We start from the raw sequence: 24,432 nt of genomic DNA on the forward strand, positions 1-24,432 counted from the left end.
CACGCAAACACGGGGAGAATGTGCAAACTCGACACAGGCAGTGACCCAGAGCCGGGATCGAACCTGGGACCTCAGCGCCGTGAGACTGCAGTGCTAACCCACTGCGCCACCGTGCTGCCCTTAAATTGCCCCTTAATTGGAAAATATTAATTGGGTAATGTAAATTTTTTTTAAAAGAAAAAAAAGGTCTCTGTCTGCGCTCTCTGAACCCGACTCTCTCTGTACCTGTGCACTCTGAACCAGCTCTCTCCCTGTGTCTGCACTCTCTGAACCAGCTCTGTCTGCGCTCTCTGAACATGTACCCCATTAATCTGCACTTTCTGAACCAGCTATCTCCCTGTCTCTGCACTCTCTGAATCGGCTCTGTCCGTGCTCTCTAAACCTGTTCTCCCTTGGCCTGTCTCTGTGAACCTGCCCCCTCTCCTTGTATCTGTGCTATCTGAAATGGTTCTCTCCCCATCTCTGCACTCTCTGAACCGGCTATCACCCTGCATCTGCGCTCTATGAACCAGCTCTCTCCCTGTGTCTGCACTCTATGAACCTGCTCAGCTTGTATCTGCACTACCTGAACCACCTGTGTTGCGGTCTCTGAACTGAATCTCTGAACTGGCTCTCTCACTGTCTCTGCACTCTCTGACCCTGCTCAGCTTGTATCTGCGCTACCTGAACCACCTGTGTCTGCGGTCTCTGAACTGAATCTCTGAACCGGCTCTCTCCATGTCTCTGCACTCTCTGAAATTACTCCCACGGTATCAATGCTCTCTAAACCGGCTCTTCTCTTGTCTCTGTGCTCTCTGAAGCTGCTCTCCCTTAATATGCACTCTCTGAACCTGCCCTCTCCCTGTCTCTGCACTCCCTTAACTGGCCCTCTCCCTGTCTTGCACTCTTTGAGCATACTCTCCCAGTATCTGAGCTCTCTGAACTTGTTCTCCCTCTATTTGCACTCTCTGAACCTCCTCTCCCTGTATCTGCGCTCCCTGAACCAGCTCTCTCCCTGTCTCTGCACTCTCTGAAATGACTCTCCCTGTATCTGTTATCTTTGTACCTGCTCTCATCTTGTCTGTGCTCTCTGAATCTGCTCTCCCTTAATCTGCGCTCTATAAACCTGTTCTCTCCCTGTCTGCACTCTCTGAACTGTCTCTCTCCCCTGTCTCTGCACCCTTTGAACCTGCTCTCTCTGAATCCGTAATCTGTGAACCTGCTCTCCCTGAATCCGCGCTCTCTGAACTTGTTCTCCCTGTCTCTGCGCCCTCTGAACCGTCTGTCTCCCTGTATCTACATCCTTTGAACCTGCTCTCCCAGTATCTGGGCTCTCTGAACCTGTTCGCCCTCTATCTGCACTCTCTGAACCTGCTCTCCCGGTCTCTGCGCTCTCTGAACCTGTTCTCCCTGAATCTGTGCTCTCTGAGCCTGTTCCCCCTGAATCCACGCTCTCTGAACCGACTCGCTCCCATCCTCTGGTATGTCTCTTGTCTGAAGGTCTTCGTCACTGGGCTGTCACTACAACCATTTCGGCGTCCATGGCAACGCGGGTGTTAATGCCACTTTCTTCGAACTCAGCCTCGCGGCGGTCATTGACATTGCAGCGCCACTAGGCTCTGTGTCTCCAATTAAATTGCACCTCAAATACTCACTGAAAACAAATGTCTCCCCGGACATGCAAGAGATTGGCTGAACCAGGCAAAGGATCGGTTGTATTTACAGGTATTTAATAACTTCATTATTGTGGCTTTCAGATCTTCCATTTGACATAGAAAGCTCAAACTACAGTTTCCACCACACCGAATTATTTGTCGGATGGACGTTAAACAGATGCATATAAATATTGAAAAGCACGTATTTATAAAATAAATATAACATTTAACGTCGTTTTTAATTCTAGCTATCTGTTCGTAAAGGAAGTGGCCTATTGTATTTCACTGCTTGATAAATTTAATGGCGAGTTCACCCCCAGCTCCTTCAGTTTGCAACATCTTAAATCCTTGCATTTGTAGAGCACCTATAACATAGTGAAATGTCTAAAAGTGCATAACAGGAGCAACATGTGGCACATAGAGATGTTACAACAGATGGCTTTAAGGAGTTTTTAAAGGAGGTGTTAAAAAGGTGGAGAAATGAAGAGTTTTAGGCAGGGGATTTCAGAATTTGGGTTCTACACAGTTGAAAATTTGTCCACCAATGGTGCAGTGCTACAAATTGCGGGGGCGGGGGCGGGGGGGGGGGGGGCGGTGCAAAGTCCATGATTGGAGGAGTACATAAATCTCAGAGAGTTGTGGAACTGGAGGAGATTACTGAGGTATGGAGGGGTGAGGCCATGGAGAGATTTGAGAGTGTTGCCAGGCAGAGAATCAATATAGGTCAGCTGCACAGAAATGATGAGTAAATCGGGCATTACTGTGGACAAGGTTAATAGGACACTGAATAGGACACAGGGTCTGGCTAAAGTTGTATTTTTGATTCATGTGGAAGCAAATTACCAAACCCCAACAAAGTGTTTGGCATTAATTTGTTTGGACAGTGTCGGTAGAGACAGTACCGCACAGTCCTCGTGGAAACAAAATCCCGTCTTCACATTGAGGATACCCTCCATCATGTTATGTGGCACTACCACTATGCTAAATGGGATTCGAATAGATCTAGCAACTCAAGGCTAGGCATCCATGAGGCGCTGTGGGCCATCAGCAGCGGCAGAATTGTATTCAACCACCATCTGCAACCTCATTGACCGGCATATCCCCCGCTCCACCATTACCACCAAGCCGGGGAATTAACCCTAGTTCAATGAAGAGTGCAGGAGAGCATACCAGGAGCAACATCAGGTGTACCGAAAATGAGGTGTCAATCTGATGAAGCTACAATACAGGATTACTTGTGTGCCACACAGCATAAGCACCAAGTAATAGACAGAGCTAAGCGATTCCACAACAAAAGCCTCAGATCTAAGCTCTGCAGTCCTGCCACATCCAGTCGTGAATGGTGGTGGACAATTAAACAACTCATTGGAGGAGGAGGAGCCACAAATATCCCCATCCTCAATGATGGAGGAACTCAGCACATCTGTGCAAAAGACAAGGCTGAAGCATTCGCAACAATCTTCAGCCAGAAGTACAGAGTGGATGATCCATCTCGGTCTCCCCCGGAGGACACTAGTGTCCAGATGTCAGTCTTTAGCCTGTATGATTCACTCCATGTGATATCAAGAAACAGTTGAAGGCACTGGGTACTGCAAAGGCTATGGGCCCTGACAATATTATTGCAATAGTACTGAAGACTTGTGCTCCAGAACTTGTCACACCCCTGGCCAAGCTGTTCCAGTACAGCTACAACACTGGCATGTACCTGGCTCAGTGGAAAATTGCCCAGGTGTGTCCAGTACACAAGAAACAGAACAATCCAACCCAGCCCTATCAGTCTACTCTCCATCATCAGCAAAGCGATGGAAGATCACCAACAATGCTCTCAAGCGGCACTTACTCAGGGCACCTGCTCATGGATGCTCAATTTGGGTTCCGCCAGGGTCACTCAGCTCATTACAGCCTTGGTTCAAACATGGACAAAATATCTGAATGTCAGAGGTGAGGTGAGAGTGACTGCCCTTGGCATTGAGGCAGCATTTGACCGAGTATGGGATCAAGGAGCCCTAGCAAAACAGGAGTCAATGGTAATCAGGAGGAAAGCTCTCCAATGGTTGGAGTCATACCTGGCACAAAGGAAGATGGTTCTGGTGGTTGGAGATCAATCATCTCATCTGCAGCACATCACTACAGGAGTTCCTCAGGATAGTGTCCTAGGCCCAACCAGTGCAGAGACCACAGGCAAAAAAATAAATAATTTCACATAGATTCCAGAGTAAAGTCCAATGAGATATTCCATCACGGAGATGGGCTGGCTGAAAACTGCTGTTATAGAATTCACTTTTCTGATGCCGTTGACTTCATACGATGAGATAGGAACAGAAAGATTAATCAATCTTGTGGGTGATGGTACAGAATTTGCAGCAAAAGCAGTGTAGATGGGGGCCAGGCAGTTGACTCTGGCAGACTTCCTTTTCTGTGAGCCTGCTAACTATTTTTAAAAATTATTTTCAGTTTTAAAACTTTTAAAAATAAATTTAGAGAGAATCCAATTACTTTTTTCCAATTAAGGGGCAATTTAGTGTGGCTAATCCACTTAACCTGCACATCTTTGGGTAGTGGGGGTGAAAAAAAAATGAATTGGGTACTCTAAATGTATATTTAAAAATTACCTGCTGACAGCGGTACTGTGGTTCTTGGTTGACATGTGGACTTCTACCTAGAAGATGCCGAACGCCAACTCCGACACGTCCTCCTATGTTCCCCCTAGACCATGAACTCATAGCCAAAACTTATGCTATTGCTTCCAGGGTTGTCACTGACTTCATCTTCTCTGGAGATCTTCCCTTACATGGCTCCCAATCTCGTAGTCCAAACACAGATTGTGTGACAGTTTTTCATAACGCCTCCATTCAGCCTGTGTGACCCTAAACTCCCAGTCCCCTATCATTTTAATTCTTCACCTTGCCCTCACTTTGACCTTTCCGTCGTTCACCTCCTGCAGTCTTCTGATGAGGCTCATCCAGCATCTCATATTTCAACCGTGCACTTTAAAGCCTTTTGTTCTCAACGTTTAGCTCCACAATTTTAGATCATAACCTCTGCGGTGCACGATGTTTTTTTATTTGTCTCATTATCACTCCCTTTCATCTTGCACCAAGCACCCTTTTGCCATTTAACATGTCCTGTCCTCTACCCTATCACAGTCCTTCCCTTTTTATTCTTTTGGCCACCCTTCCCAATTTTACATTGATGCACGATCAATGACCACTAAAGCGAGGTTGTAGTCCAACTGAAGGCTTTAATAAGCTAGATGTTTCCCCCAGCAGCTCAGGTACAGAATGAAGGCTGCTGGGGCGGCACTGGTTCTTATACCCCGCCTAGCAGGGCGGAGCTACCATACTTCCTAACCAATAGAAAGCATACAGTTTCCACCAATGGTGCTCCAGCCTATCAGGTACCGTAATACCTATAATACCACATTCACCCCCTGTTAAAAAAGAGTCCGGCGGGGTTGGTGGCCTGAAACTACAAAACATGGAAACGTGGTATAATTAGTTATGGAGGTACCGTAATACCTCCGTACAGTGCTTAGTAACTATTTACAATTCTGATAGCTATGTACATTTGATGGTTTATATTTACAGTTTACAATTAAAATGAAGCAATCAGTCAATCGGGGGCCTGGTCGTCCTCTGTGATCGTCGGAGCTTCGGTGGTGACTCCGGTGGAGGCTCGGGCGTCTGTGACTACGGCAGCGCGGCTTCGATCTCCATGGCAGCTTCGGCACCCCTAGATGGCGCTGGTGGGGAAAACGGTTGACCTGGAAAGGGAGCGCCTGCAGGGGGGCGTCGGTGGGTGGGGGGGCCTAGATGGGGCTGGCGGAAGGACCAATCCTCCTGTAAGGTGCTGCGGTGGAGGGAAGGGTGGGACAGGTGGCTGGGATGTGCGTGGGGTTCCGGCAGGCGCCAGGTCCCGTAGGGAGACCGCATCTTGTCGGCCGTTGGGGTGCGCCACGTAGACGTACTGGGGGTTAGCATGGAGCAGATGGACCCTCTCGACCAACGGGTCCGACTTGTGCGCCCGCACGTGTTTTCGGAGCAGGATGGGTCCGGGTGCTGCCAGCCAGGTCGGGAGGGAGGTCCCAGAGGGGGACTTCCTAGGGAAGACAAGGAGACGTTCATGAGGTGTCTGATTGGTGGTCGTACAAAGCAGTGACCGGATGGAGTGGAGGGCATCCGGGAGGACTTCTTGCCAGCTGGAGACTGGGAGGTTCCTGGACCATAGGGCCAGTAGGACGATCTTCCAGAGCGTTCCGTTCTCCCCCTCTACCTGTCCGTTACCCCGGGGATTGTAACTGGTCGTCCTGCTCGAGGCGATGCCCTTGCCGAGCAGGAATTGACGCAGTTCGTCGCTCATAAAGAAGGACCACCTATCACTATGTATGTAAGCGGGGAACTCGAACAGTGCAAAGATGCTATGGAGGGCCTTGATGACGGTGGTTGCGGTCATGTCGGGGCAGGGGATGGCGAATGGGAACCGGGAGTACTTGTCAATCACGTTCAGGAAGTACGTGTTGCAGTCGGTAGAGGGGAGGGGGCCTTTGAAGTCCATGCTGAGGCGTTCAAAGGGACGGGAATCCTTTATCAGGTGCGCTTTCTCTGGTCGGTAGAAGTGCGGTTTGCACTCCGCGCAGATTTGGCAGTCCCTGGTGGCTGTCCTGACCTCCTCGATGGAGTAGGGCAGGTTGCGGGTCTTGACAAAATGGAAAAAGCTAGTTACCCCCGGGTGGCAGAGGTCCTCATGGAGGGCTCGGAGGCGGTCCACTTGTATGGTGGCACATGTGCCGCGGGACAGGGCGTCATAAGGCTCGTTTAGCTTCCCGGGGCGATACAAGATCTTGTAGTTGGAGGTGGAGAGTTTGATCCTCCACCGCAAGATCTTGTCGTTTTTTATTTTGCCTCGCTGTGCATTATCAAACATGAAAGCAACCGACCGTTGGTCCGTGAGGAGAGTGAATCTCCTGCCGGCCTGGTAATGCCTCCAATGTCGCACAGCTTCTACTATGGCCTGGGCCTCCTTTTCGACTGAGGAGTGGCAGATTTCGGAAGCATGGAGGGTACGAGAGAAGAAGGCCACGGGTCTGCCCGCTTGGTTGAGGGTGGCCGCCAGAGCTACGTCGGACGCGTTGCTCTCGACCTGGAAGGGGAGGGGCTCGCCGATGGCGTGCATTGTGGCCTTTGCAATGTCTGCTTTGATGCGGCTGACGGCCTGGCGGGCCTCTATCGACAGGGGAAAAACTGTGGATTGGATCGGGGACGGGCCTTTTCCGCGTAGTTGGGGACCCACTGGGAAGTAGCTAAAAAACCCTAGGCAACATTTCAGGGCCTTGGAGCAGTGAGGGAGGGGGATCTCCATAAGGGGGCGCATGCGCTCAGGGTCGGGGCCTATAACTCCATTTCGCACTACGTAGCCAAGGATGGCTAGGCGGTCGGTGCTAAACACGCATTTATCCTTGTTGTATGTAAGGATTTTAGTGGTCTGGAGAAATTTTCGGAGGTTGGTGTCGTGGACCTGCTGGTCATGGCCACATTTGGTGACATTATCGAGATACGGGAATGTTGCCCGTAAACCATACCGGTCAACCATTAGGTCCATCTCACGCTGGAAGACCGAGACCCCATTGGTGACACCGAAGGGAACCCTTCAGAAGTGATAGAGCCGCCCAACTGCCTCGAAAGCAGTGTACTTGCGGTCACTAGTACGGGTGGGGAGCTGGTGGGAGGCGGACTTGTGATCCACCGTGGAGAAGACCTTATAATGCGCGATCCTGTTTACCAGGTCGGATATGTGGGGGAGAGGGTACGCGTCCAGCTGCGTAAACCTGTTGATGGTCTGGCTGTAGTCGATGACCATCCTATGCTTCTCCCCGGTCTTTACCACCACTACTTGAGCTCTCCAGGGGCTGTTACTGGCTTCAATGACCCCTTCCCTCAGTAGCCTTTGGACCTCTGACCTAATAAAGATCCGGTCCTGGGCACTGTAGCGTCTGCTCCTGGTGGCAACGAGTTTGCAATCTGGGGTGAGGTTCGCAAACAGGGAAGGTGGGTCGACCTTAAGGGTCGCGAGGCCGCAGACAGTAAGGGGGGTATAGGGCCGCCGAATTTGAAGGTTAGACTTTGGAGGTTACACTGCAAGTCTAAACCCAGGAGTGTAGCCGCGCAGAGGTGGGGAAGGGCATAGAAACGGAAATTTTTGAACTCCCTTCCCTGGACTGTGAGGTTTGCTACACAAAACCCCTTTATCTCCACTGAGTGTGAACCGGAGGCCAGGGAGATTTTTTGATTAACGGGTGGATGAGGAGAGAACAGCGCCTTACCGTGCCTCCCTGAGACCCAGGGTGTCCTTTTCTAACAGACGCTGGCGGATTTGTGAAGATAGCATACCTGCCATGAAAGCGTCCCGGACTAAGAGTTCCGTGTGTTTGCTCGCTGAAACATGCGGGCAGCTGCAGCTTCTTCCCAACACTAGGAGTGCATGGTAGAATTCCTCCAGCGATTCCCCAGTGGTTTGTCGCCTTGTTGCAAGCAGGTGCCGGGCGTAGACCTGGTTTACCGGGCGAATATAGTGTCCTTTTAGTAGCTCTATTGCTGCATCAAAGTCTTCCGCTTCCTCGATGAGGGTGTAAATCTCCGGGCTCACCTTTGAGCGCAGGACGTGCAGTTTCTGCTCTCCCGTGGATGCATTTTCGGCCGTCCCGAGATACCCTTTAAAGCACACCAGCCATTGCTTAAAGATTGCCGCTGAGTTTGCCGCGTGGGGGCTAAGTTGCAGACACTCCGGCTTGATTCGGAGCTCCATCCTTTCTTCTTAAAAAAAACTAGCTTATTAAATTGATGCACGATCAATGACCACTAAAGCGAGGTTGTAGTCCAACTGAAGGCTTTAATAAGCTAGATGTTTCCCCCAGCAGCTCAGGTACAGAATGAAGGCTGCTGGGGTGGCACTGGTTCTTATACCCCGCCTAGCAGGGCGGAGCTATCATACATTCTAACCAATAGAAAGCACACAGTTTCCACCAATGGTACTTTAGCCTATCAGGTACCGTAATACCTATAATACCACACACATGCTCAAAATGTACCATGTTTCTAACTTTTCCCAGTCCGGATGAAAGGTCACAGACCTGAAATGTTTAAATCTGATTCCCTTTCCGCAGATGCTGCCAGGCCTGCTGAATATTTCCAGCATTTTTTTGTTTTTATTCCTCTGCTCCAGCCAGCCCGTACCAGCCCCCCGAACAGGTGCCGGAATGTGGTGACTAGGGGCTTTTCACAGTAACTTCATTTGAAGCCTTCTTGTGACAATAAGCGATTTTAATTTTCAAGGAAATCAATCCAGTCTTTCCACATCACTGAAGATTCTAATCCTGAGTCCCATTCTGGTAAATCTCTTCTCCACTCTCGACATCATTCCCAATCAAGGCCTCGACATCATTCCCAATATGTGGTGCGAAGAATTGGAACAATACTTTACCCAAGGCCTAGCAGTTTTCTGAAGGTTTAACATAACTTCCTTTTTATCCTATTCCTCTCCTGAAAAGGCAGGGGTCCCAAATTCTTCAACAGCCTTCTCAAATTGTCCTGCCAGCTTCAAAGATTTGTGTATATCTAACCCTGAACTTCTCTCTTCCTGTAACCCCTTTAAAATTGTATAATTTAATTCATATTGTCTGACTTATTGTCGCCACCAAAGTGTATGGCTTCACACCTCTTTGTTTCATTTCATCTGCCACATGTAAGCTTATTTTACCAGTCGCTCTACGTTCTCCTGAGAAACCTGTTACTATCCTTGTCATTGTTTACTATATTGCTGAGTTTCGTAATATTGGCAAACTTTGAGATTTGTTCTCAATATCCAAGTCCTGGTCACTAATATATTTCAAAAAGAGTAGTGGTCCTAATTCTGACCCCTTGGGACCATCTCTTTATTACTTACCTCCAGTCTGTAAAACAACCATTCACCACTACTATCTGTATCCTGTCACTTAACCAAACGCGTATCCATGCTGCCACAGTCCCTTTAATTCCACTGGTTTCAATTTCCTCACATATCTATTAACTGCTACTTAAACCCATGTATTTAGCATAAACTCCCTCTGTTACTTTATCAGAGAACTCAATAAAATTAGTCAGACATATAAATTTGCCTCCCACAGATTCATACTGACATTCATTTATTAGGCCATACATTTCCAAAGGCCAGTTAATTATTGTCTAAGTTACCCCACCACCAGCATTAAGCTGACTAGTTATTAGTTGCTGCGTTTATCCCTCTTCCCTTTTTTAAACAGGACTGTAACATTTGTAATCCTATAAGGGTATGGGATCATAGCCAAGGTGGACAGGAATATTGTGGCCAGGGCCTCTGACACTAATACCCTTACTTCCCTCAGTAACCTAGGATGCATCCGATGCAGATTTAATGACTTTTCTACTTGGAGGTGTGCCAATCTTTAAAGTACACCTGCTCTATTCATTTTTATCATGCCTAATGTTGCCTCGTCTTTTATTCCTACACTGCCAGCATCCTCTTCTCTAGTAAAGACAAATGTTAAGCAATCAGTTATAACCTCAGCTATGCCCTCATCCTCCACAAACTGGATCATCGACTTTTTGGTCTCAATTGACTCCACCCTGGAATTGTATGTGCAGTTTTGATCTCCATATTTAAGGAAGGACATACTTGCCTTGGAGGTAGTATTGCAAAGTCCGCCTGTCCTCAAGGGAGCGAGGTAGGTAGGTAGGTAAGAAGGCCAATCATTCACTCCCTTACCCAGTCACCCCCCACCCATTCACTCCTCCCGAAACACCCCCGCCATACACATACCCCTTACACACACACACCCCTCAGACACACAAACACACACACACACATATCCTAGTGAGTCTAGTGGCAGCAAATGCTGGAAAGGAACGGCTTCTGATTGGAGCAGGTATTTGGAACTTACCGCCTGGTTTGAGCAGTAGTTCTGGGGCCTTAGCAGGCTGCGATGGACAATGCTTTAAATGCTCCTCAGTTACCCATCTTGCAAGGACAGAGACCCATGATTTGTGAGGTACAATCTAGCCAACGTTCAACAGTTCTCTTCCCCAGAAATGATCCCAATGCTCCAGAAATCTGAAGTTTCATGCACCATTGTTCCTGTAATATATTAATCTGTTTTATCCTATTACTCTATTACAATAATCCAGTTCTGCTTTTTAACCAGCTGCTGAAACTCTGACTGCAATACCTCAAACATTTTTCTTCCCATGTTATTGGTTCCCACATGGATCACAGCTTCTGGCTATTCTCCTCCCCCACTGCCCCCCTCTATATCCTCTTGATGATATCCTCTACCCTGACTTCAGGGAGGTAGCACATCATGTGGGACTGACATCAGAGAATGCAGAAATGTCTTTCTATTCCCTTGACTATTGAATTTTCAATGACACTTAATCCCTTACCTTTATTGTGCCTCTTCTTCTCACCCTCACACGGTTATTTGCCCCACTGTGCTGTTGATGTAGTCTAAACGGCACTCCCTACGTGTTGTCATCATCACTGCTATTCAGGGTTGAAAGTGCCACATTCTCAGTGCTTCCCTGCCTGCCTCTTCGTACTCTGATAAATAGCCATGCACTTTCTACTCTCCTGAACCCTCAGTAGCTCCGGGTGAAAAAAAATCATTCACAGGATGTGGGCGTTCCAGTTTAGTTAGGGCTCCTTGATGCCATACCCAATCAAATGGTGCCTTGATGTCAATGGCAGTCACTCTCACCTCACCTCTGGAATTCAGCTCTTTTGTCCATGTTTGAATCAAGGCTGTAATGAGGTCAGAAAATGAGTGACCCTGGCAGAACCCAAATTGAGCGTCCTTGAGCAGGATATTGCTAAGTGCCACTTGATAGCATTATTGATGACTCCTTCCATCACTTTGCTGATGATGGAGGGTAGACTGAAAGGGCAGTAATTGGCTGGGTTGGATTTGTCCTTTTTTTTGTGTACATGATAAACCTGGGCAATTTTCCACATTGCCGTGTAGTGTTGTAGCTGTACTGGAAAATCTTGGCTAGGGGTGCGGCAAGTTCTGGAGCACATGTCTTCAGTACTATTGCCTGAATATTATCAGGGCCCATAACCTTTGCAGTATCCAGTGCCTTCAGTCATTTCTTGATATCACGTGCAATAAATCGTATTGGGTGAAGACTGACATCTGTGACACTGGGGACCTCCAGAGGAGACTGAGATGGATCATGCATGTGGCACTTCTGGCTGAAGTTTGTTGCAAATGCCTCAGCCTTGTCTTTTGCATAGATGTGTTGGGCTCCTCCATCATTGAGGATCAGGATATTTGCGGCGCCTCCTCCTCCAGTAAGTTGTTTAATTGTCCACCCCCATTCACAGCTGGATGTGGCAGGACTACAAAGCTTCGATCTGACATGTTTGTTGTAGCTCTGTCTATTACTTGCTGTTTATGCTGTTTTGCACACAAGTAGTCCTATGTTGCAGCTTCGTCAGGTTGACACCCCATTTTTAGGTATGCCTGGTGTTGCTCCTGGCATGCTCTCCTGCACTCCTCATTGAACGTACTGTTGCTGCAGAGATTTTTTTAACTTCCAAGCCAGACCACTCTCCTCCCCCCCACCCCACCCCCCCAATTCCAGGAGCTGGCAAGGGCTAAACTGATACCTCCTTGAAAGATATTGTGGAGATGGAGAAGGAACAGAAGTAACCCTTCCAGATGATGGGAGAAGGCCAGTCAACAGGACTAAGTGGGAATGGCTGGAGATAGCTGAGGAGGTCATTAATAGGACCTGGATACAGTGCAGAAGACCATCACCGGCCTCTTTAGTGTCAACAAAGTTTTAAAAAATAAATTTAGAGCACCCAATTCATTTTTTCCAATCCAATCCACCGATCCTTCACATCTTTGGGTTGTGGGGGCGAAACTCAAGCAAACACGGGAGAAAGTGCAAACTCCACACAGGCAGTGACCCAGAGCCGGGATCGAACCTGGGATCTCGGTGCCGCGAGGCAGCAGGGCTAACCCACTGCGCCACCATGCTGCCCCCTAAGGTCAACAAAGTTGAGTGTCGTCCAATGATCTGCTGGCAACCATGACTCTGTCAACCCCTCAGCAGTCCTCTGCACAGATAGAAAGGGGTATTTGCATCCACTCAGAGAAATGTCTCATCGCGCCCCTTCATCAACTGTCATGCACACAGACTGCACACACACTCAGCCCTGAAATGGGGACCTGGTGTCTCCCATTGCACAGTGATGTCCATTAACTGTCACTATGCATTATAATCCAAACTTTTTAAAGTCACATTGCAATAGAAGAGAGCTCAAAATTCCTGGAAGAGACATCGAACGAGGGTGGAGTGCCTTTATTGGCAATTCCGATGCCAGTGGAGGAGAAGGACCTGGAGATTGGCAAAGTATCAGAAGGTCAGTGTGGTCGCATGTCAGAACTCACGGAGCAGCAGCTGACTCGCAGTTGTCAGTTGACTTGCGGAACAGTGGATGGAGGGCGAGTCCAAACCCACGGAGCAGTGGTTGAGCACTGGCCAGTTGACGTCAGGGGAGTCAAGGAGTAGGTTGGTCTTCTTCGTGTACAGTTAAACTTCACCAAACAAATTTTTTTATCTTTCACCTGCCGAGCAGTTGTTGAGCCTTGCAACTATTTGGCAACGAGAAAATCGGACTACAGTCTTGGTAGTAATCGTAGAGCGGGGGATATGCCGGGCCATGAGGTTGTAGATTGTGGATGAGTACAATTCTGCTGCTGCTGATGGCCCATAGTGCCTCATGGATGCCCAGTCTTGAGTTGCTAGATCTGCTCAGTCTGTCCCATTTAGCACAATGGTAGTGCCACACAAGACGATGGAGGATATTCTCAATGTGAAGATGGGACTTTGTCTCCACAACGACTGTGCGATGATCACTTCTATCGATACTGTCATGGAAGATGCATCTGCAGTAGGCAGGTTGGTGAGAATGAGGACTGGTATGTTTTTCTCTCTTGTTGGTTCCCTCGCTATCTGCTGCAGTCCCAATTTAACAGCTATGTCCTTTAGGACCCAGCCAGCACTTCAGTCAGAAGTGGTATTACCGAGTTACTCTTGGTGATGGACATTGAAGTCCTGATGGGGGCCGATACATGGTAATCAGCAGGAGGTTTCCTTGTCCATTTTTAACCTGAAGCCAGGATACTTCAGAGATGAAGTTTAGGACTCCCAGGGAAACTCCCTCCCAACTGTATATCACTGTGCTACCACCTCTGCTGGGTAGTCTTGCCGGTGAGACACGACATACCCAGGAATGGACATTGACTCTAAGGTAAGATTCTGTGAGTATGACTATGTTAGGCTGTTGCTTGGCTAGTGTGTGAGACAGCGCTCCCAATTTTGGCACAAGCGCCCAGATGTTAGTAAGGACGACTTTGCAGGTCGGCAGGGCTGGGTTTGCCATTGTCGTTTCCATGTCTGGGTCGATGCTGGGTGGTCTGCTTTCATTTCCTTTTTTGTGTTTTTGTAGTGGTTGAATACAACTGAGTGGCTTGCTGGGCCATTTCAGAGGGCATTTAAGAGTCAACCACACCGCTGTGAGGCCAGACCTGACACTGGGAGAATTGTGCAAACTCCACATGGACAGTGACCCAGGATCAGGATCGAACCCAGGTCCTTGATCCTGTGAGGCAGCAGTGCTAACCACTTCGCCACTGTGCCGTTCATGATGCCAGCTATTTTTTATCCTCAGAAGCCTTTCTATTTTTGCGTAAAAGGTTTTGACAATTAAACTAGGAAGAAAAGGGTAATCAAGGTTAAATTGGGTCCTTTAAAAATGTATGCGGGTAATATTGCAAAATGAAAAGAAGAAAATGGAAGACTTTTTGAATAATTTTTTTGTGTCAATGTTCAAGAACAAAAGGCTAATATATCTGATGTTCCAGATACTGATAATGGTAGTAAAAGTTTCTTTAAATATATTAAAAACAAACGGGAGGCAAAAGTAGACATTGGGCCGCTCCAAAATGACGCTGGTAATCTAGTGATGGGAGACAAGGAAATAGCTGAGGAACTAAATAAGTACTTTGCGTCAGTCTTCACAGTAGAAGACATGAGTAATATCCCAACAATTCAGGAGAGTCTGGGGGCAGAGTTGAATATGGTAGCCATCACAAAGGAGAAAGTGCTAGAGAAACTAAGAGGTCTAAAAATTGATAACTCTGCGGGCCCAGATGGGCTACATCCTAGAGTTCTAAAGGAGATAGCTGAAGAAATAGTGGAGGCGTTAGTTATGATCTTTCAAAAGTCACTGGAGTCAAGGAAAGTCCCAGAGGATTGGAAAGTCGCTGTTGTAACCTCCCTATTCAAGAAGGGAACAAGGAAAACGATGGAAAATTATAGGCCAATTAGCCTAACCTTGGTTGTTGGCAAGATTCTAGAATCCATTGTTAAGGATGAGATTTCTAAATTCTTGGAAGTGCAGGGTCGGATTAGGACAAGTCAGCATGGATTTAGTAAGGGGAGGTCGTGCCTGACAAACCTGTTAGAGTTCTTTGAAGAGATAACAAATAGGTTAGACCAAGGAGAGCCAATGGATGTTATCTATCTTGACTTCCAAAAGGCCTTTGATAAGGTGCCTCACGAGAGACTGCTGAGTAAAATAAGGGCCCATGGTATTCGAGGCAAGGTACTAACATGGATTGACGATTGGCTGTCAGGCAGAAGGCAGAGAGTTGGGATAAAAGGTTCTTTTTCGGAATGGCAACCGGTGACGAGTGGTGTCCTGCAGGGTTCAGTGTTGGGGCCACAGCTGTTCTCTTTATATATTAACGATCTAGATGACGGGACTGGGGGCATTCTGGCTAAGTTTGCCGATGATACAAAGATAGGTGGAGGGGCAGGTAGTATGGAGGAGGTGGGGAGGCTGCAGAAAGATTTAGACAGTTTAGGAGAGTGGTCCAAGAAATGGCTGATGAAATTCAACGTGGGCAAGTGCGAGGTCTTGCACTTTGGAAAAAAGAATAGAGGCATGGACTATTTTCTAAACGGTGACTAAATTCATAATGCTGAAGTGCAAAGGGACTTGGGAGTCCTAGTCCAGGATTCTCTAAAGGTAAACTTGCAGGTTGAGTCCGTAATTAAGAAAGCAAATGAAATGTTGTCATTTATCTCAAGAGGTTGAGGGGAGATCTAATAGAAACTTACAAGATAATGAATGGCTTAGATAGGGTGGACGTAGGGAAGTTGTTTGCATTGGCAGGGGAGACTAGGACCCGGGGGCACAGCCTTAGAATAAAAGGGAGTCACTTTAGAACAGAGATGAGGAGAAATTTCTTCAGCCAGAGAGTGGTGGGTCTGTGGAATTCATTGCCACAGAGGGCGGTGGAGGCCGGGACGTTGAGTGTCTTTAAGACAGAAGTTGATAAATTCTTGATTTCTCGAGGAATTAAGGGCTATGGAGAGAGAGCGGGTAAATGGAGTTGAAATCAGCGATGATTGAATGGTGGAGTGGACACGATGGGCCGAATGGCCTTACTTCCGCTCCTATGTCTTATGGTCTTATGGTCTTATGGGACTGGAACTCACTAAAGTTAACAGTAGCAGGAAAATAATATTGGAAAATGTTATGTTGCTAAAGTATTTCCAGGACCTGATGGTTTCCAAACTAAGGCTTCAAAGGAAGTAGTTTTAGACAAAACCTTCCAAAGATCTCTTGGTTCCTGAATTGCCTCTTTAGATTGGAAAGATGTAATTGTTACTCAATTATTTATGAAAGGTGAGACCGTAAGAAACCCAGGAAATTACAAACTTGTTAGTCTAATATCTATTGTGAGGAAGTTATTGGAATCTATAATTAAGGGGAGTAACTGAGCTCTTAGTGAAATTTGAGCTGATCAGAAAGCACCGATTTGTAAAGTAAACAGAGAAAATGCTGGAAATGTTTAGTCGGGTTGGCAGCACTTGTGGAAGAGAAACAGAATTAAGGTTTTTCTCTCTGCACAGATCTGCCAAATCTTTTGAGCACTTTCTGCTTTTAGCCTAGATTTCCAGCATCCAAAGTATTCCGTTTGTGGATTTATACAAGGGGGGGCACGGTAGCACAGTGGTTAGCACAGTTGCTTCACAGCTCCAGGGTCCCAGGTTCGATTCCTGGCTTGGGTCACTGTCTGTGCGGAGTCTGCACGTTCTCCCCGTGTCTGCGTGGGTTTCCTCCGGGTGCTCCAGATTCCTCCCACAGTCCAAAAGATGTGCAGGTTAGGTGGATTGGCCGTGCTAAAATTGCCTTTAGTGTCCAAAATGGTTGGGTTGGGTGGGGTTACTGGCATACGGGGATAGGGTGGGGGTGTGGGCTTAGGTAGGATGCTCTTTCCAAGGGCTGGTGCAGACTCGATGGGCCGAATGGCCTCCTACTGCACTGCAAATTCTATGATTCTATGATAAAGAGTAGACCATGTCTATTGACCCTAATTGAATTTTTAGAACAAGTAACTAAAGGAGTAGAAAGGGAATGCCTGTGGATGTAATATATATGGATTTACAGGAGGCATTCAATAAAGTTCCGCTTAGAGGTTATGAATGAAAATTAAATCTCATGTAATTGAAGGTAAATTATTGATCTGGTTAAGTGGTAGAAGTCGGAGAGTAGGGATAATGGGCTTGTGCTCAATCTGTCTAAAAAGTGACCAGTGGTGTCCCAAAAACATTCGTGCTGGGCCCCTTAATTATTCATTATATTTATTAATGACTTGGATAATGTAACAGAGTTTGCTGATGACAAGAAGATTGGTGGTATGTAAGTAATATAAACCAAAGCAGAATATTACAAAGAGGCATTGCTAGATTAAGAATGGGTAAACCTGTGGCAGATGCACTTCAACACAAGCAAGTGTGGGATCATCCATTTTGGACCAAAAATATAGATCCGCGTGTTTTGATTGTAAATAGTGAACATCTGAAAACATTGGAGGTCCAAAGAGGTTTAGGTGTCCATGAACACAAAACACTGAAATGTTGCAATGAGGTACAAAAAAATAATCAAAAGGCTTTTGGAATGTAAGTCTTTGGCCAGAATTGTCCAGCCCACCATGGCGGGTTCCCCTGCGGCAGATGCAGTGAGCTTCAGTGACACCAAGAGGTCCTGCTGTTGGGAGAGGCTGGAAAATCCCACCCTTTATAACTAGAGGGCTAGAATATAAATGGGAGGGAGTTTTACAGCAGCTACACAAAAACTGCTTATGCCACATCTGATGGGTTCTAGACATCGTACCATAAAAGACGTATATTAAAGCTCATGTAATTGAAGGTAAATTATTGACCTGAAAGGCACGCAATACTGATCTACCAGAATTTATCATACAGCTTCATTACCCACAAGATGGTCTGAGGGCTCTTTGCTCCTTCCTTGAACAGAGGCCTAACCGACCTCCATGCTCTCTTCTGCCTCACTGAACTTGTTCTCTCGTTGAATAATTTCCCCTTCAACTTATCTCACTTCCTCCAAATAAAAGGTGTTGCTATGGGTACCCGTATGGGTCCTTTTTGTGGGGCATGTGGAACATTCCTTGTTCTTGTCCTGCTCAATGCCCCTCCCACAACTCTTTTTCCAGTACATTGATGACTGTAGCAATGTAGCTCGCTGCTGTCACTCAGAACTGGAAAACTTAATCAACTTTCACTTTCACGTGGCTTATCACTGCCATTTCTATTCCCTTCCTTGACTTCACTGTCTCCATTTCCAGGGATAGGCTGTCTACTAATATTAACTAGAAAGCCCACCCACTCCCTTAACATCCATAACTAGACTTCTTCACACTCTGCCTCCTATAAGGATTCCATTCCATTCTCCCAGAACTTCCATCTCTGTCACATCAATTTTGATGTTGCAACATTCCACAACAGCAATACTTGTGGTGTTGGGTGCTCTGGTGCACAGATGAGCCAATACAGTTGTATGTGGTACAACTCTATTTTATTATAACTCTTATAATACAGTTCGTTCTGGATACTCTGCACGTGCTGTCTCCCTAAGTGTGTTTGGCAACAGATGTGTCCTGGTTCTCCTCTGCAGCTAATACTGACCACCGGGGGTCGTGTCTGTGCTTTTATATCTTTCTGTCATTGGTTGTGGTGTTGTGTGTTCTGATTTGTCTGTTGGTGTGTCTATCATGATGTGTGTGTTTGAATATCATGACATCCCCCCTTTTTACAAAGACATGTGCCTACGTGGTTATAAATATAATTGTGTCGTGAGTGCATCGAAGAGTGTGTGTGTGTGTTATGTACAGCGTGTGTATATGACGTAACTATTTACATGGGGCGATGTCGGGTGCGTCACACTAACAAGGTTGTACCATAACAAAACTTGGATGCGAGAGAAAAAAAAACTTGAACATTGGTCTGGTCAGACGATATCTGGAACAATAAACAACAACAGGTTATAATACAGAAGTGTTTGACTTTTTGAACGTATGAACAGCGTTATAAGTCCAGTCTAATGGGTGACCGCCTCAAGAATGGGCTGGTCCTCAAGCCGGTTCAGCTGTGGAGATTTGGGGTCACACTGGTTCACCTTGGACTGTTGGAGGTGATGCTGTTGCCGAAGTCTCTACTTTACCATTTGTTGTACTTCGTGCAGTGCTTGGTTTTTTCATTCGTGCAAATATAACATTCAACATCTTTGTTAGTGGTGCCTTGGCTGTGGTTTGGTTCTGGTGGCGATGGAAGGGGCATGATCCGTGGCATCTCCACGAAGTCATCCTTGGGAACCAGTGGAGGATCCGGCGTGTGCGTACGGTTCAGTTGCGAGCGTGGAAGGCGGCGCAAAGCTCGCTGATTGCGCCTACGCACCAATCCATCCGCCCTGCATGCCAGGAACAAGGTGGAGTCTTTTTCTTTTTATGTTTGTGGTGGACGGCATCTTGTAGCCGATGGGTCGTCGCCATCGAAGTAGCACCATCACTAATATCATGCAAGGCGATGACTGTGCCAGATGTGGAAGTTGGCCGAGACCGTGTACGCTGGTTCCGGCCACCTGCTGTGCCGGAAGGGCGACTCCGCAGAGAAACGTCGAAGCATGTCGCCTTGGAGAGAGAATTGTTGCTCGCATCAACGTCTGGCGATGGCGCGAATTGGTGTATCCATCTTGGACCGCCGGTGCTGGTTGCCACTGCCGACCCAGTGGGACTGCCACGCGATCCATTCCCTGTCGCCGTGGCATCCGCCGTCACCCTGAGCGTGCCATCACCGAGGCCGCGACACCGCCCGTCCGGAGCAAGGTCTGGCGTGCGCGAATCAGAGTCGGCGCTTGGCTGCTCCCCATCTGGAGTCCGGTCTGCCTTCCGTCGATGCCCCCCGTCCGGAGTCCCAACAGGTTCACTGGAGGCAGCCGAGATTCCCTGAAGCTGCACTTCTGGAGTCGGAACATGCAGGAATGCACCAACCAGTGGAGAGGGTCGAGCCATCGAGGGTGGAAGCGGTGCGCCGCCACCGCAGTCGTCAGTGGTCCCACCGTGATCGTCGAGTGCCTCGGTACGCACTAGGCGAGGTCCGTCACCTTGCACCTTTTGCATGGGAAGTGGGATGCTGTCGTCACTCGTCTCACATCCCGTGGATAGATCCTCATTAGCAGCTTGCTGTTCACTAGGGTTGGGTAAATTGTCAGAGTTTTCATCTGGTGGTGCACACCATGTCGGTGGACTGTCATTGTCTTGCCGTTGTCCTTCATTTGGGCTTTTCTTCTTTGGAATTTTAAATCTTCCCCCAGACATTGCAGAACCTTGTTTATTACCCCCAAATTCTCCCATAGGTATGGTCTCGAATATAGGATCCAATGTTTCTATCGACATTGTACTATTTTCCAAAGAACATTCCGTTTCACTTTTCTTCTCAGGTGCCTCATATGTATCTTTGTCTAATGTACATGCCTTCATGGTCTCTGGGTCTGATTTTGCTGGGACTGGCATGGTCACAGTCTCTCTTTTACTGTTCTCAATTGCCCACATTATACTCCCCATACATAACTGCTTAATCACTGGGGTTAGTGTGGTACAATGGATAATCGGGTCGACCTTATCTGCATCTTCACCATTAGTGGAAAGCACACTTGGTTCACTTGAAACTGCTGCATCGTCTGCCGCTGGTTGGTCAGGAGAGGTTGCTAGACCCTCATGGTCTTGTTCCTGCAAGGACTGCGCTCTGGAGTCTTGCGTTCCTTCCATCGTGGAGTCCGTCCACGAGCTCTCTGTGGAGGTTTTAAATTCGTTATCTGGCTACTCGATGTCGGTGTCCTCAGGATTCTTGCTCCAATGTTCTGCTCAATAATCAGTGGAGCGTGTATAGGTTCAATGCAATTAATGTTCCCCTCAAGGTTTGAAGAGTCATTACTGACTAACTGCTGGTCTCCGAAGTTGGGATTTTGCGGTGTTGTGTTGAAGGGAGACATTTGTCCCTGCTGTAGATATGATTCAGGTTGTGTTATTTCCATTACCTGAGGATCAATGTCTTGTCCATTTTTTCGATCCGTACTAAAACACTGGCAATTCTCAGTCTGCTCCTTGCAAGTTAAACATTCAATTAATTTTGTTAGCAAATCCGCAGCATCCTTCTGTGGCCGTGCAGCATTATTAATCTCTGTTCGGCTATAATGATCCTGAAGGTCAGCGCATAAACCTTTTTTCTTCGGGCTTGGACGAGGCGATTCCTTTGGCTTGTCTTCAGTTGGGCTTGAACAGTCTTCAGCGCTGTGCCCTTCATTGTAGCATGAGAGACCGTCATGTTCATGCTGCTGTGTAGTGGAGCATGGTAGGCTGTTATAGCCTTCTTGCTGTTCACGTGAGCATGGCAGACTTGCATCGTCTGCCGCTGGTTGGTCAGGAGAGGTTGCTAGACCCTCATGGTCTTGTTCCTGCAAGGACTGCGCTCTGGAGTCTTGCGTTCCTTCCATCGTGGAGTCCGTCCACGAGCTCTCTGTGGAGGCTTGTGACACTGGAGTCACTTCTTGTTCGTGCAAGGACTGCGCTCTGGAGTCTTGCGTTGCTTCTATCGTGGAGGCTGTCCACGAGCTCTCTGTGGAGGCTTGTGACACTGGAGTCACTTCTTGTTCGTGCAAGGACTGCGCTCTGGAGTCTTGCGTTGCTTCTATCGTGGAGGCTGTCCACGAGCTCTCTGTGGAGGCTTGTGACACTGGAGTCACTTCTTGTTCGTGCAAGGACTGCGCTCTGGAGTCTTGCATTTCTGCAATTGTGGAGTCTGTCCACGAGCTTGCTGTGGAAGCTTGTGACACTGGAGTCACTTCTGGTTCATGCGAGGACTGCACTCTGGAGTCTTGCATGTCTTCTTTCATAGAGTCGGGAACGTTGAGCGGGACGTGGACCACGCTCTGTGTGGCAGCAGGGCACTCTCCGTGTGCTTGCACCGCTCCCTGTCTGTTAATGTCAGGCTGCAGCATCATCCGGTACTGATAAGTTGGAACGTCATATCTGCTGGATTGAAGATCCTCAAATCCGAAAAATGAATCCGCATCTGCGTCGGATTCAATGTGGGGGCCGCCAATGTGCAACACGAAAGGTTCGTCCGAGTCATAGTCATATAGGACCACGGAGCTATCATTGGGCTCGCGAGGTCCGGAAACACTGTAAAGATCGTCATCGAAGTATTCAAGGTCGGAATCATCGGCTTGTGCGTAGGTAACTGCTTGTCGGAGGGTTCTTCGGAGGTCAAATTCATCTCCTGGGTCAATTTGCGGCACTGTGCTGTCATTCCAGGTGAGGGAAGGTTGTTTTACAGCTTTAACAGATTTTTGTTTTTTTGATTTGGGACGTTTCCCTTTTAAATTGGTGCAGTCTGGGGCCTCTGACATCCTGACGCTCGGTATGTAGCACGTAGGAAGCGACTGCGCATGCTCAGATCGCTGTTCCTTTACCGATGGCCGTTTTCTGGACTGCGCATGCGCAGCATCTCGCGCATGCGCAAACGAAACTTCCGGTTCTGCGCACTGCTCGCGCAACTGTGCTAGCGTGATACCTTTAGCAAGATGGCCGCCGACCTCGACCCAGCCTTCTCTCAGGCCCGGGATTTCGGCCTCTGGGAATTCGGGCTCCGGGATCCCAGCCACGAGGTGAGTACTGCAGCTTTTCTTACCTTTATGTGCCGATTGGATTGCGTTTTCTTCACAGTACTTGGAGAATTTGCCCAGGACTGCCTGGTAATCGTACCTTTGCTGCCTCCTGAAGAACCTGAACCTTGTGAATATTTCTCTTGCCCTTGCACCGGCGATGGTGAGGAGAAATTCAATTTTTTCCCTATCATCCAGGTCTTGGAGTTCAGCTGCCACCAGGAACAATTCGAACATTTGCCGGAATCGCCGCCAGTTTTCGCGGAGGTCGCCGTGGCACTGGAGCGGCTGCGGAACCGGGAGCTCGTACATCATGCCTGGGCACTGCTGGTTGTCTGTGTACACTGAGGTATGCCGGCAGGTATCGATCCACTCCTGTACCATGTGGTGTTGGGTGCTCTGGTGCACAGATGAGCCAACACAGTTGTATGTGGTACAACTCTATTTTATTATAACTCTTATAATACAGTTCGTTCTGGATACTCTGCACGTGCTGTCTCCCTAAGTGTGTTTGGCAACAGATGTGTCCTGGTTCTCCTCTGCAGCTAATACTGACCACCGGGGGTCGTGTCTGTGCTTTTATATCTTTCTGTCATTGGTTGTGGTGTTGTGTGTTCTGATTTGTCTGTTGGTGTGTCTATCATGATGTGTGTGTTTGAATATCAAGACAATACTGATGTGTCTTTCTTTCTCCTCAAACAAAGAGCACCCCCTCCACCTTCCGCCACCACTGTAGTTGACAGGTCCTGCAACGGAATCTGATCCATGACCTACTCTTTTGCTCTCATTCCTCCCCCTCCCTCCCAGAACCACAATAGGATTCCTTTTGTCCTCACTTTCCACCGACCAGCCTCCACCTTCAAAGGACTAATCTCCACCTCTAGCATTTAAAAAAAAATTTAAAGTCCCCAATTCTTTTTTTTCCAATTAAGTGCCAATTTAGTGTGGCCAATCCACCTACCCTGTACATCTTTGAGTTGTGGGGGTGAGACCTGTCATATATACACCAGTATATTATGGTGCAGACACACACACACACACTGATGGACATGCAGTGGGACCAAGCAACATACACAACACCGCAGCCAATCACCAGTGAGAGCACACGCACTATAAAGACAGGGGACAGGAGAGTTCCCGCTCATTCTAGTAGCAGCCAGCTCGGAGCACAGAGCTCACAGCCTGCAACACAGACATTCACCATGTGCTGAGTGCATCACCTGGTTAGGACTCGGCAATAGTTAAAGCTGGTATTGCATTTACCCACAGTTCAAGTATGTTAATATAGTTAACCTTATAATAAAATAGAGTTGCACCACTTCCAGTGTTGGTGACCTGTTTGTGATCCAGAACACCCAACACATCATGGTACAAGGAGTGGTTGCATACTAGCACTTCTGAGACCCACCTGCAACTAATCAGCATTCCGACATCCTGAAGTATGGCGAACATCAACCCGCCGCTGCCGCTCCGCATCGCCGGCAACCTCAGGGTCAACTGGAAGATTTTCAAACAGCGCTTCCAGCTCTTCCTCGAAGACACGGACAGGGAGAACGCCTCGGACACCAGGAAGATTGCTCTGCTCCTCTCCACGGCCGGGCATCACGCCATCCACATCTTCAACTCCCTCACATTCGCAGACGACGAGGACAAGACAAAGTACAAGACGATTCTCCTCAAATTCGATACC

General features: G+C 47.9%; 1 protein-coding gene across 1 annotated transcript in view; it reads left to right on the forward strand.

Moving 5' to 3' along the window:
* The first annotated feature begins 1,407 nt into the window (after window positions 1-1,407).
* Window positions 1,408-24,432, forward strand: part of LOC140409502 (protein SPMIP2) — a 65,710-nt gene continuing 42,685 nt past the window's right edge. Inside the window, exon 1 of the mRNA XM_072497908.1 lies at window positions 1,408-1,704. Within this exon, the coding sequence (XP_072354009.1) occupies window positions 1,644-1,704 (61 nt within the window). The 5' untranslated portion in view covers window positions 1,408-1,643. The remainder of the gene's footprint in view (window positions 1,705-24,432) is intronic.

The sequence above is a fragment of the Scyliorhinus torazame genome, chromosome 3 (assembly GCF_047496885.1).
Source record: "Scyliorhinus torazame isolate Kashiwa2021f chromosome 3, sScyTor2.1, whole genome shotgun sequence".
Lineage (NCBI taxonomy): Eukaryota > Metazoa > Chordata > Chondrichthyes > Carcharhiniformes > Scyliorhinidae > Scyliorhinus > Scyliorhinus torazame.